The sequence below is a fragment of the Mobula birostris genome, chromosome 7 (genome assembly GCF_030028105.1).
Source record: "Mobula birostris isolate sMobBir1 chromosome 7, sMobBir1.hap1, whole genome shotgun sequence".
Taxonomy (NCBI): Eukaryota; Metazoa; Chordata; class Chondrichthyes; order Myliobatiformes; family Myliobatidae; genus Mobula; species Mobula birostris.
Window position 1 is genome coordinate 72,035,843 of NC_092376.1, and position 13,065 is coordinate 72,048,907.

At 40.6% G+C, this 13,065-nt stretch overlaps 1 protein-coding gene across 1 annotated transcript in view; it reads right to left on the reverse strand.

Annotated features, from left to right (window-relative positions):
• LOC140200931 (high affinity choline transporter 1-like) overlaps positions 1-12,776 on the reverse strand; it is a 48,150-nt gene extending 35,374 nt beyond the window's left edge. Inside the window, exons 1-5 of the mRNA XM_072264578.1 lie at positions 12,593-12,776; positions 9,774-9,887; positions 4,951-5,106; positions 4,699-4,847; positions 1,083-1,226 (exon numbers count right to left, since the gene is read on the reverse strand). Of these exons, the coding sequence (XP_072120679.1) occupies positions 1,083-1,226; positions 4,699-4,847; positions 4,951-5,106; positions 9,774-9,887; positions 12,593-12,776 (747 nt within the window). The remainder of the gene's footprint in view (positions 1-1,082; positions 1,227-4,698; positions 4,848-4,950; positions 5,107-9,773; positions 9,888-12,592) is intronic.
• Between the last annotated feature and the right edge of the window lie 289 nt (positions 12,777-13,065).

The following is a 13,065-nucleotide window of genomic DNA, read 5'->3' on the forward strand; positions in this document are numbered from 1 at the left end:
ATGACTGAAATCAGGTCACTTCAGACATAACTAAACTTGGACTTTAAACTGACTTTGGATAAGAAATGGTACAAAACTACTGATTGCTGGTATTTTTATATATTTCTGAATATGTTAGTATTATAGAATTTTTAAATAAGAATGAGCTTTTAGGGTGAAGACTGGGCAACAATGAATGACCAAATGGCAATTTTTAAAGCTGATAAACCCAAAAGCTAAGGAGACAAAAAATGATCAGTATCCAAAGCTGGAATGTTTATCAGAAACAAGTGTTTGGTCTTACTGCATATCTTCGCCAATTATATTAACTGTTAACCATTATGCAACAGCTGTTCAAGAATTACGCCTTTTAGTTATTCATTTCAGCTTGACAGTAATCATCAGGCATCTGTTCAAGGCTCACCATGAGAAACATGCATGAAGTTCATAGCACTGCATGTAGTTTGTGTCCATCATGTGTGCCAAAACATATGGACCCAGTATCATAGCCCATATCAACATGTCTCCTAGGAGCGAAAATGGTATCAGAAAAGAAAATTGTTGATGCTTTGAAATAATGAAAAAAAAAGAAAATGTTGGAAATATTCACCAAGAGAAGCAGCATCTGTGGGAAGAAAACCAAGGTTAACCTTTCAGGTTGATGATATGATAGCCAGCATTTTCATTTATATACAACACTTCATTTATATACATTTATATACAACAATGTATCTAATTTTCATTTAGATACAACACAGAAACAGGCCCTTCCGACCCAACAAGGCCACACCACCCAAGCACACCCATGTGACCAATTAACCTTCTAACCCATGTGTCTTTGGAATGTGCGAGGAAACCCAAGCACCTAGAGGAAACCCTTGTGGTCATAGGAACAACATAAAAATTCCTTACTGACAGCTGCGGAATTGAAACAGGTTTGCTGTTACTGTACGGGGGTTACACTACCTGCTACACTTCTGTGCTGCCATCATAGACAATACATTTTGCAATAAGTCTTGCTTGGGATGAGAGATTTGGCAAGTTTAATTATAGAGTAAAACAAATCATTTTAAAGGCATATTCGAAATAGGAGGAGTTCTAACCATGTAAAGAAGATCATCAATCCATCGGGAAATCTGATCCGTCTCTATTTTACCAATCCATGGGCTCTGATAAAGTTCATTTACCATGGTGTATTTGATGTCTGCAACTGCCGGATTCATAATGGCAAAAGGCACACAGAACCACTAGTGGGAGAAAAAATATACAATACAGTAAGATAATTTAACTCTACATGGTTTACATTATCCACATTCACAAAGGTAGTCTCTAAATCTACTTTTAGTATTTGAGTTCTTTGTTAAGCATTCAGATATAGTAAGGGGTTTCCATTGCAAATAGCACAGTACAGTGTAGTCCTCAGACAATGCTTCTCAGTTTTATGAACACTTCAGGAAAATAATATTATAGTTAGGAAAGAGATACTATTTTGCAAATTAATGGCTTTTTTACCCCATCATTTTCAAAACCTTATGTCATGTAGAAGATTCAAGTGATCAGGGACTCCACTCAATTTGTTGGATTGGTCTAAATAAAAAAGTGGATAAATATACAGTACGATCATCAGGCCGAATACAGATGCTAAATTTGGTTTAAGACTTTTCCTTAACTTTCACATTTGTACTTTGTAGTGGACTTCTTATGACATACCTATCTCAAAAATTTACTGCTTGCATTTGGAGTGATTTGGGATCAGCTAGAGAACACCATCTTGAGCTCTGGAACCGACTTGCACGTTGCAGTTGAAAAATCTATGTAGTGTCTTTACTGTCCTTGAGGCTCTCTTGAATTGGCCAGAAGTCTGTGAGCATGACCCCACTAATTGCCATGGGCTGGCTGAAACTGGTTTGAATCAACTGGGCTTTCGAAAAAAGAATGGAAGAGACACGAGACACAGGTCCTTATTTGGGAGAAGAGCAAAGAGATGCTACTGCCTGTAACATTGGGCTTGTTTCAATGGAGAGAGGACACAGATTAGGCAAGTAAAACAGAAGCAACAAAATCAAAACACAAAGGTGCACAACTGATAAGAAAGAGAATAAGAATGGAATATTTTGGGTGCAGATACAGCGAAAACGACAGAGACCAAACAGTGCAAATATTGATGAATCTACATTGGAAGTGTAGAGATTATGTTAAGATCAAGAGGGATACCAGCCTCTTGATTCTAAGCTATTGAGCTTTCTATTCTGATTGACTGTTCAGGAATGCCAGTGAATCAATATGGAGATGTTGCCTTTTATTTGGCTTCTGCATAGGGGCTTCACTGAGAGTTTAGTTAAAATGATTGTTGTTCTCTACAAAACCCTTGACAGAGCATACAAATACCAATTAAATGCATTGAAAATGTTCAACTGGTGATGAATTTTGAAAGTTATAAAGCTGATTATAAACAGTTGGAGAAGTGATATCTGTCAATGTTCTTAAATGGACAAGAAAAACTGCCGATCCTCAGAAAAGATATCTGCTGGCTTCAGATATTTTACACACTTCACTTTATTGACAAGTTACCACGGCTGATGAAGTTGGATCCTGTACATAAAATAATGTTCAAAGTTATCTAAATGAGGTAGCAAATTTTTGCCAAGATTTTGGACCTGAAATCAGTAGCCCTCTGGGAGACATTCAGATCGTCAGTCTTCCCTTCATCACCGTTACTTACTGTATAATATCACACAAGTAAAGACATTAAGGATTCAGATGTATTTTGCACAACACCTAATTGACATGAAGTAGATGAAGTGAACAAATAAATTATGAAACGTAATTTGTTGTAAAGCTGCAACTGGAAAATAAAGCCCCAAATCTCCTTGAATATGTACTTTTCAGTTTGAAATAGTGTCCAGGGAATTGTACAAATTAATTTCGAGTATTTTTCCTCTTTCTCATCTTTCCCATAGAAGGAGACCATCTGGCACATTTACTCTACATATCTCTGAGCAATCCCAACATTTCCACTTATTTCACTGTAATCTCTTCAAATAAAACACCCCATGAGTCAGTGTGATTAATCAGTTCTCGTCTAAAATACAACTATTGTCAAGGTGTTAAGGGCTTTTAAAAAAAAGCTAAGACCAAGTCTTTATCGGGGTAAAGCTGAATATTTTTTCATTAATTCCTATAGAGTAGAACCATAGGACATAAAAACAGACCCTTTGGCCCACATCTGCGTGCTGATCATCGATACCCATTAATGCCTGTCCTACTAACCAGCACTTAGTCCATAATTTCCAATGCTGTGGTGATTCAATTGCTCATCCATTTACTTCTTAAATTCTGTTGAGGCACCCGTTTCTACTCCCCTCTCACAAGGTGTCTTTAAGGCAGCTCTGACTTGCAATTAATTTAAAAATGTTCTGCACAGTCTTTCTGTTGTATATTTTGTTCAATAAAGAGAAGTTTCAGCCTGAAAACAAGCCATAATTCGTTATTATTCAAAAGGGATTTTAATCTGGTCAGCCAGTATGTACTGTATTAATATGTTTATGGCTGCTTACATGCCTGAGTAACTGCACACAAGGTAATAAACCTACCAAAACCGGCATTTGCAGAAAATGGATGTTGCAGTGCTGGGGTGTGTCCAATTTTGTGAGTTGGTTGCTTTTTTTTTATTCCAACAATGCAGACAGTCCTTCTAAATCTGAAGATACTGTAGACAGTATCTTCTGTACAGGTTGCAGAAGATACCTGCAGCTTGGTGGCAGCTGGCAAATCCATTCTGCCAGTTCCCCAAAGGCGATGGGTTGTGCATATGTTAAGCATTTATACGCTGGGGAGGATCTGTAACTGAAAAGGTCAGATTGAGCAAAGTTACAAAAGGAGCTCATCTCTGCCAAAACCTCCACAATCTCATAATATGTTTTTCTATTTCACAACCAGAATGAGTATAACCAGTGTTTCAATACCCTTTAGTGACAGCAAAAGAGGAGGAGAAGATGGCGGCGTGATGCAGCTTGCGTTGCCACTCCGGTGAATGATATCTGTAATCTGTCGTGTAGGGTGCCGTGCACAATCCTGATTTGATGGAGACAGACGTGAGAGTGCGGAGGAACATCTGGAGAAACTTCTGAAATGCCTTTTTCGCTGTCGCTGTTACTGTGTGATCCTGAATCTCCGGAGGGGAAGGCCCCGAATCCTCGGCTTTGTTTGTTGCTCGGCGGCCGGGATGGGGTCAAAGTACTCGGCAGGAATAGTGCTCGGTGCTCGGTGTCGGAGGGCAGGTCAGAGGCTCGAAGTTTTCAGACGGACTCAGAGTCGGCTGTGGTCGGGTGCTTCCAATGCATCGACAGTTGTTGGCACCTGGAGGTTTATGGCAGGGAGAGTTTCTCCCTTTTGTTGCCTGCTATCAGGGACTATCAGGAGCCGATCGAAACTTTGAGACTTTTTTTTACTGTGCCCATAGTCTGCTCTTTATCAAATTATGGTATTGCTTTGCACTTCTGTAACTATATGTTATAATTATGTGGTCTTGTCAGTGTTAGTCTTTGGTTTGTCTTGTTTTTTTTGTGATAGCACTCTGGAGGAACATTGTATCATTTCTTAATGCATTTATGCATTTCTAAATGACAATAAACGAGCACTGAGTGTCCCCATAATTTAATCTAATCTAATCTAATCTGATAGAATTTCTACATCAGATAAGAGATAGAAAGCACTTACCAGACTGATGACAATAAAGACCATTTGCATTACATCTGTATAAGCCACTGAATAGAGGCCACCCAGTAGTGTGTATATTGTAACCACACAGGCCGACAGGATGATGGACAAATAGGTTTCAATGTTCAAAATTATAGTCATTGTCATTCCTGAAATAGATGCCAAACGTGCCAATTGTTGTTAGTACCCAACAAAATTATAGCAAAATATTTAACAATTTGTGGATATAACCAACAACTTGTAGAAACTTACCCAGTGCTGCAAGAATAGCAGCTGACCAAAATATATCTCCCAATACAGCTGGGATCACGAGGAGGCCCCTCATCACTCTGCCAAATTTCTCTTGGAATGGATCCATCATTGTGACATATCGCTTGGTCCGCATTGGCTTAACAAAGAAAAGGCCACCTGGATTTAAAAAAAATAGACTCATGGATGGAAAACCTATGGTGGTAATACTGGTAACTGAGCTGGGGTCTGTGTTGCGGGCTTCCTCCAGAGTTAACCATTCCTGGGGTATGGTATTGGCATGGTACTTTCAGCTGTGAATGACATTTCTAGTATATACATTACAGGTAACTGTTGTAATCTCCTGTCCATTTGGATGTAGTTTCTATTACGCCTGAACAGGCAGGTTCCTCCCAGTCTCCACCCAGCTCACAGGAGTCACCTGCCACTTGTTTCCAAATCATCACCTGCAGCCTATTTAAACCCAGCTTTCATCCACAATCCTCCTTCGCTCATACAAACCAACCAGCTTCAACCTGTTGTTCCTAGCTTTCAGTTACTTTGTTGCCTTATTGCGTTCTCTCTTTGTGGCCCGGCATGGCTTGTTATTTTGCAGTTTATTAGTAAAATATCATTTACGGATCAATAGTCTCTGCTGCTCTGCTTTTGGGTCAAGCCCGCTCAACCTTTCCTGACAGGAATCCAACGATTGACCCAGCAGAGTATGCTCGCCTGAGTCATGCATCGACAGAACACAATTCCAAAGCATCAGGAAACCACTGGTCATTTGCTCACCAATCTCAGCCAACTCTCCACCTAGACACAGCAACCGTGCAGCAGTCCACCTCCTCCATCGGAGCCCCGGATTCTGGTGTCTGAATGCTGACTCGAGTCCGTAACTTCTGTCCCAGTGCATCTTTACACTTTGAGCTCCAACCATCTCTGTATGCTACGGATTGAGACAAGATTCCTTTTATCATTTCTCTCTTGGCTGGGCACACTCTGACCTGGGACACTGCTAACCGGGACAATAAAACCACCACTTGCAGTAAGTATGTAGATTTTACCGCTGCGATGCACCAGGTTTTCGACCACCCAGGAAATGGATGGGAGCAGCATATCCGATTCTTCGAAGTGCACGGTCGGTGCAGGATTTCATCATGAAATTCAGGACACTTGCAGTAGAGTGTGGCTGGACAATCCCAGAAACATCAGAGAGATAGCTGTGAAAAACTGCTTCTCAAATCTGCGTCATTCTCATCCAAATGTTCCAATATTCCACCTACGCTGGACATTCTCTCTTCTGCCCTATCAGGCATAAGATATAAAATCTTGAAAGCACGCACCACCAGGCTGAAGGACAGCTTCTACCCCACTGTTGTAAGAATACTGAATGGTTCCCTAGTATGATAAGTGCCCTGATGAAGGGTCTTGACCCAAAACGTTGACTGTTTATTCCCTCCTTGTTCTCCTCCAGCATCTTGTGTGCGTTGCAGCACAGATTTCCAGCGTCTGTGTAATTTCTTGTGTTTAGTCTCACAAATACTTTGCACCTTATTGTTTAATTACACTGCATTTTCTCTGTAGCCGTAACACTTTATTTTGCCTTGTTATTGACTGATCTTGTTCTACCTTAATTCACCTTATCAAGACCTGATCTGTATGAATAGCATGCAAGACAAGCTTTTCCCAATACTTCAGTACATGTGGACAACAACAAACTAATTCCAATTTCAATTCCTGTTGAATTCTTTCCCATTGGAAATATGAAATCTTCTTAATTGTCTGATGTACAGTATTCAGCTCTCAAATGTTGCTCAATGGTTGGTACTTTCTTCATGTATTCATCTTAACAGGATCTGGTGTTCATCATATCAGCCCTTATCCCATAGCCCCCGCTGCTTTTGAACTAAGTTAATTTTAAGGTTATTTTAGAGGGAGTTCGAGAGCCAATCACTTTGCCAGCAGGAATGGAATTGCAAAACACCTTTCAATACTTGATCATTTATGGCTTGCTCATGGTTCAGTAACATGCACCATTTTATAACTATACTCTTTCACAAAATTAATCTTCTTGACTGGAAATCCAACACCAAAGCTGTTTGCAAGAAGGGGATGAACAGATTCTATTTTCTAAGGAAGCTGAGATCCTTCAATGTGTGTAGCAGGATGTTGGAGATCTTTTACTAGTCTGTTGTAGTGAGTTTAGTCTTCTTTGCTGCTTCATGTTGTGGGAGCAGCATCAGCGCTGGTGATGCAAAAAGACTAACGCATCAATCAGGCTGGATCCGTCCTTGGCTGCAACCTGGTCTCTTTTGAGTTAGTGTTGGAGAGGGGGTCAGTAACAAACTGTTATCCATTATGGACAATCAGGAACATCTCCTGCAGGACCTACTGATGAAGCAGCGGAGCACCCTTTCACACAGATTCATTCAGCTCCGCTGTCACAAGGATCATTACAGAAAACCTTTCCTACCAAATGCAATGAGCATATACAACTGTTCATCTCCATATGACAGGAGAACAGACATCATAATACAATAGTATCTGTTTTATAATTTTGTACATTATCATTGCACATTGGTAAATTATTGTTGTGTATATTATTATTCTGTACTTTATTATTAGTTAATATTATATTTATTATTGCTAAGTGTGCTTTTAAATATGCTGCTATAATAAAATAACTTCCCACTCGGATCAATACATTATTTATTATTATTATTATTATTATTATTATTACTACCCATTATTGATTTCAAATGACTCACCTGTTTTTGGGTACTTGATGGGAAACTGCCAGGAATTCTCCCAGAATTTCTGCTAACAGTGTTTTATATTGGATCAATTGCGGCTCACTCTGAAACCTTCCTTCTGTAAAAACTACATGATTTTCACCTTCTTGTTCATAACTATGTAGTGATAGTCAAAAATTCAACAAACCATACTGAGTGAATGCCCAAGATCCATTGATATGAGAGGAAGCACATTGAAGTTCCAGGGCCCACTTTAATAAACTACATTAGAACTTAATTCTTTGACCATAATTTCATTCACAGCATTCTTGTTATTCAGCACTGTTAATGGTCACACACATTAATTCATTGTTTTCAAACAATCATTCAGAATCAATGAGAAAGCTTCCATTATTTGCCGACTAAAGCGAAGAGGGCAATTGAAGCACGTGCCGAGGGAGAGCACTGGCTGCCTGTCTCTTGATCGCTTTGCTATGCTGCCAGAGGGGGGAGAGGCTGCTGCTGTGGAGAGTGCTGCCCAGGGGAATGTGGACTTGGACTACTAAATATTTTTTCAGTCTTATACTTTTTATATTCTGTGTTTTTTCACCTAATCTGCTCAGGTTATTTTTATCTGGGAGAAGGGATTTGCACCCACGTTGTACTGCCTCAGTACTTTTATATTTGTGTGCTGTAGCAATTACTTTTTTATTCGTAGTTATTTTGTATATAACACTATTCTTTGCATTTCTGGTCAGATGCTAGCTGCATTTCATTGGCTTTGTATCTGTACTCAGTAAATCACAATAAAGTTGAATTTAATCTAATCTAATTTGGGGGTTGATATGCCCGATCCGTTTTTTTTTGTGTGGGAGGAGGGATTTGGGGTTCGACGTGCCTGATCTGTTTTGTGTTTTTTTGTGTGGGAAGAGGGATTTGGGCTCAATGTGCCTGATCCGTTTTGGTTTTTTTGTGTGGGAGGAGGGATTTAGGGTTCGACGTGCCTGATCCGTTTTGTTTTTTTTATGTGTGGGAGGAGGGATTTGGGGTTCGACGTGCCTGATCCGTTTTGGTTTTTTTATGTGGGAGGAGGGATTTGGGGGTTGATGTGCCTGATCTGTTTTGGTTTGTTTGTGTGGGAGGAGGGATTTGGGGTTCGACGTGCCTGATCTGTTTTGGTTTGTTTGTGTGGGAGGAGGGATTTGGGGTTCGACGTGCCTGATCTGTTTTGGTTTGTTTGTGTGGGAGGAGGGATTTGGGGTTCGACGTGCCTGATCCGTTTTGGTTTTTTTATGTGGGAGGAGGGATTTGGGGGTTGACGTGCCTGATCCGTTTTGGTTTGTTTGTGTGGGAGGAGGGATTTGGGGTTGACGTGCCTGATCTGTTTTGGTTTGTTTGTGTGGGAGGAGGGATTTGGGGTTCGACGTGCCTGATCTGTTTTGGTTTGTTTGTGTGGGAGGAGGGATTTGGGGTTCGACGTGCCTGATCCGTTTTGTTTTTTTTGTGTGGGAGGAGGGATTTGGGGGTTGACGTGCCTGATCTGTTTTGGTTTGTTTGTGTGGGAGGAGGGATTTGGGGGTTGACGTGCCTGATCCGTTTTGGTTTGTTTGTGTGGCAGGAGGGATTTGGGGGTTGACGTGCCTGATCTGTTTTGGTTTGTTTGTGTGGGAGGAGGGATTTGGGGGTTGACGTGCCTGATCCGTTTTGGTTTGTTTGTGTGGGAGGAGGGATTTGGGGGTTGACGTGCCTGATCTGTTTTGGTTTGTTTGTGTGGGAGGAGGGATTTGGGGGTTGACGTGCCTGATCCGTTTTGGTTTGTTTGTGTGGGAGGAGGGATTTGGGGTTCGACGTGCCTGATCCGTTTTGGTTTGTTTGTGTGGGAGGAGGGATTTGGGGTCGACGTGCCTGATCCGTTTTGGTTTGTTTTTTTACAGGGAGGTGGGATGTGAGCACTGATGATCATGCTGCCTTCCTTCTCTTTCTCAGTTTCACAGCTACCTGGAGAATTGAAGAATTTCAGAGCTGTATACTTTGATAATAAAATGAACCTTTGAATCTTTTAACCTTTGAACTGTCTTGCAATGATTTGGAGTTTTGTTTATTGGCTCTTACCTAAAATAAGACTGAAAGAATAACTAAGAGGTGCCTGCACCCAGCTTACTCCCCGATGTGGCAGGTAGGTTATCTCAGCAATGCCATTGATGAAGGCTCCTCCAACCCACATTGCTGTAAAAACATAACACGTAAAAGTAAGATGAATCACATTAGCTCACACTTGTTAGGTTGTAGCCATGCCCATATTTACCTGCTTTTAAAATTACTGTACAATACAGCTAGATTGAAATTTTGTTCCATTCTTCCTTGGATGTGGCGGTGAATATGTCTGCATATGATTTTCATGCTTAATGAAGTTGTGAACCCATTTAAATTTATTGTAAAATTATTGACAACGTATCAAAAGGGAAGCACTGATGTATAGCTGTCTGCATCCCAACATGTCTCAAGCTTCTATGCATACCTGGTGAAAGATGGCAGTCCAAGACACCCTTGGAGTCAGATGCTGGTGCATCTTACTGACTACTCTGACCTAAGCTTGTGCCAAAACGTAACTAACTTTACTGATTTTATTTTGCTCCATTTTAAATTATTTCATAGTGCTTTGCATGCTTTTTTAATTTGTTCTCTTTTTAAGGTTCCTACTAATTTTATTTTCTTAGTTATTTAAATATTTTGAACGATTTTTAAATGTCCCTTATTATTAACTGCAGTTAAAATGCCTTCAAGACCAGTTACCCTCCAGAGAGCATCAGGGCAGCCTGCGGCATGGTATCGGACTTGATGCCTGAGGTGTACTGGGAGCTTGGAGCCTGCTCAGTCACATAGAACAGTAAGGTGCGGAGGATGAAGAATGCAGTGAACCAGCATGGGGCAAAAGTACAAGCAGCAGTCTGGAACTCTCTGGCATACTGCTTCATACAGTAGGCAATGACTAGGTGTAGAAAGTATGTCATTAGTCTAAAGAACTTTGGAATTTGCTCTGGTGATGAAGGGCTCCAAAAAACCACAATCAGTCCTTTTGCAAAAGTCACTCCACTCTTTAAGGAGGGAGGAAATTATAGGCCAGTTAGCCTGACTTCAGTGGTTGGTAAAGAGGTTGGAGTCCATTATTAGGGATGATTTTTGGGGTACTTGGAGGTACAGCATCTGTTAAAATAGGTCGAAGTCAGCATGGTTTCCTTGAGGGGAAGCTGCGCCTGCTCAATCTGTTGGAATTCTTTGAGGAAATAACAGGCAGGATAGACAAAAGAGAGCCAGTGGATGTGTGGGAATAAAGGGGGCATTTTCTGGTTGGCTGCTGGTGATGAGTGATGTTCCGACTGCTTCTTTTTATGTTATCTATCAATGATTTGGATGATGGAGTTGATGGCTTTGTGGCTAATACAAAGTTTGTGTTGATACAAAGAAAGGTGGAGGAGCAGGTAGTGTTGAGATAGCAGGGTGTCTGCATAAGGACTTAGATTAGGAGAATGGATAAAGAAGTGACGAATGGAATACGGTATAGGGAAGTTTATGGTCATGTAGGAGGATAAAAGCATAGACTATTTTCTAAATGGGAAGCAAATTCTGAAATCAGGAATGTAATGCAACTTGGGAGTCCTTGTGCAGGGTTCTCTGAAGGTTAACTTGCAGGATGAGTTGGTGGTAAGGAAAGCAAATGCACTGCCAGCATTCATTTCGAGAGGACAAGAATATAAAAATAAGAATGCAATGCTGAGGCTTTATAAGGCATTGGCCAGACTTCCCTCGAAGTATTGTTTGGGCGCCTTGTCTAAGAAAGGATGTGCTGGCATTGGAGAAGGCTCAGAGAAAGTCCACAAGGATGATCCCGGGAATGAAAATAACGTATAATGAGCATTTGATGGCACTTAGCCTATATTCACTGGAGTTTAGAAAAACAACAGGGAATCTCATTGAAACCAATAAATATTGAAAGGTCTGGACAGAGGGGACTTGGAGAGGATGTTTCCTATAGTGGAAAAGTCTAGGACTAAAGAGACCAATTCCAGAATAGAACAACATCCCTTTAGAGCAAAGATAAGGAAGAATTTCTTTGGACAGAGGGTGGTCAATCTGTGGGATTCATTGCCATAGACACCTGTGGATACCTAGTTAATGAGTATACTTACTGTGGAGCTTGAAAGGTCCTTGATTAGTAAGGGCATCAAAAGATATGAGGAGAAGACCAGAGAATAGGGTTGAGAGGAATAATAAATCAGCCTTGATGGAATGGCAGAGCAGGATCATGGACCAAATGGCATAATTCTGCTCCTATGTTTTATGGTCTTATGGTCTTGCTTTCTTACTTCCTCTTTCCTTCATACCTTTCTGTCCAATATGGTTCTGTGGAAAGGGTTGGCAGGGGAATTTCACTGATCTCTCCTTTGTTTATGGGTAAGGCATTTCATATATGCATGCCCTGATTGTACTGAACTTAATTAGTTCTTGTGTTTGTCAGTAATTTTCATATCCTTCAAAACTCTGCTGCCCACTTTCTATCCCACATCACCCAATTTAATCATCATCTCTGTCTTTGCCATCCTATTCTGGAGTTTGTTCAATACACATCTCAAACATAAGATTCCCATATCAACTTAAATGGGAGACAAGGTGGCAAGGGTAGAAAGGCAGACCGTATAGCAGCTGAGTTTCCTTTCACTTGTGGATTGAACCTGAAAAGTTGGTATATGAAAGAAGTGATGCACTGGGTAAGATCCTTTGGGGGTAGTTAGGTCAACATATTTGAATTATTCCCCTCAGAGATTAAACACTTTGATTAACTGCTCGATATGTGCTCCGAGTATGAAGTTGTCCATCTTCGATATTTCGGGGTTTAAAGTTACATATAGCAATTTCACTTTGTCTCAATGTACCTGTGGTTGCAAAAATCCCAACCAAGATTCCAATGTTCCTGCCTCCAACCATGGCCACTTCGCTTTTGGGTCCAGGGCATGATTTTTCTTCTCGCTTTGATTTTCGAGAAGCCCAAATCCCAGTTGCAAGAATCAGCATGTAAAAAACAATGACAGCCACAAGTCCGAGGATATTGACAGCCATTCTCCCCAGTAAGTATCTACAATAGAATGAAGAATAGTTACCAGCCTTAAGCATTTACTCACAGCTTCTTATTGTATTTACATTTGTATTTTGTGTGAAAAACCTTCCTCTTTTTGAGATTAATTTACTGCATTGTTCAGACTAGTTTGCATTCTAATGACTAATTTTTAAAAATCACATATGACTATAACTAGCTGACTGGTGATGTAGTGGCATCCACACCGGACTTTGAGGCGAGTGGTTCTGGGTTCAAATCCAGCCAGTTCCTGCATGACTTCCATCTGGTCTG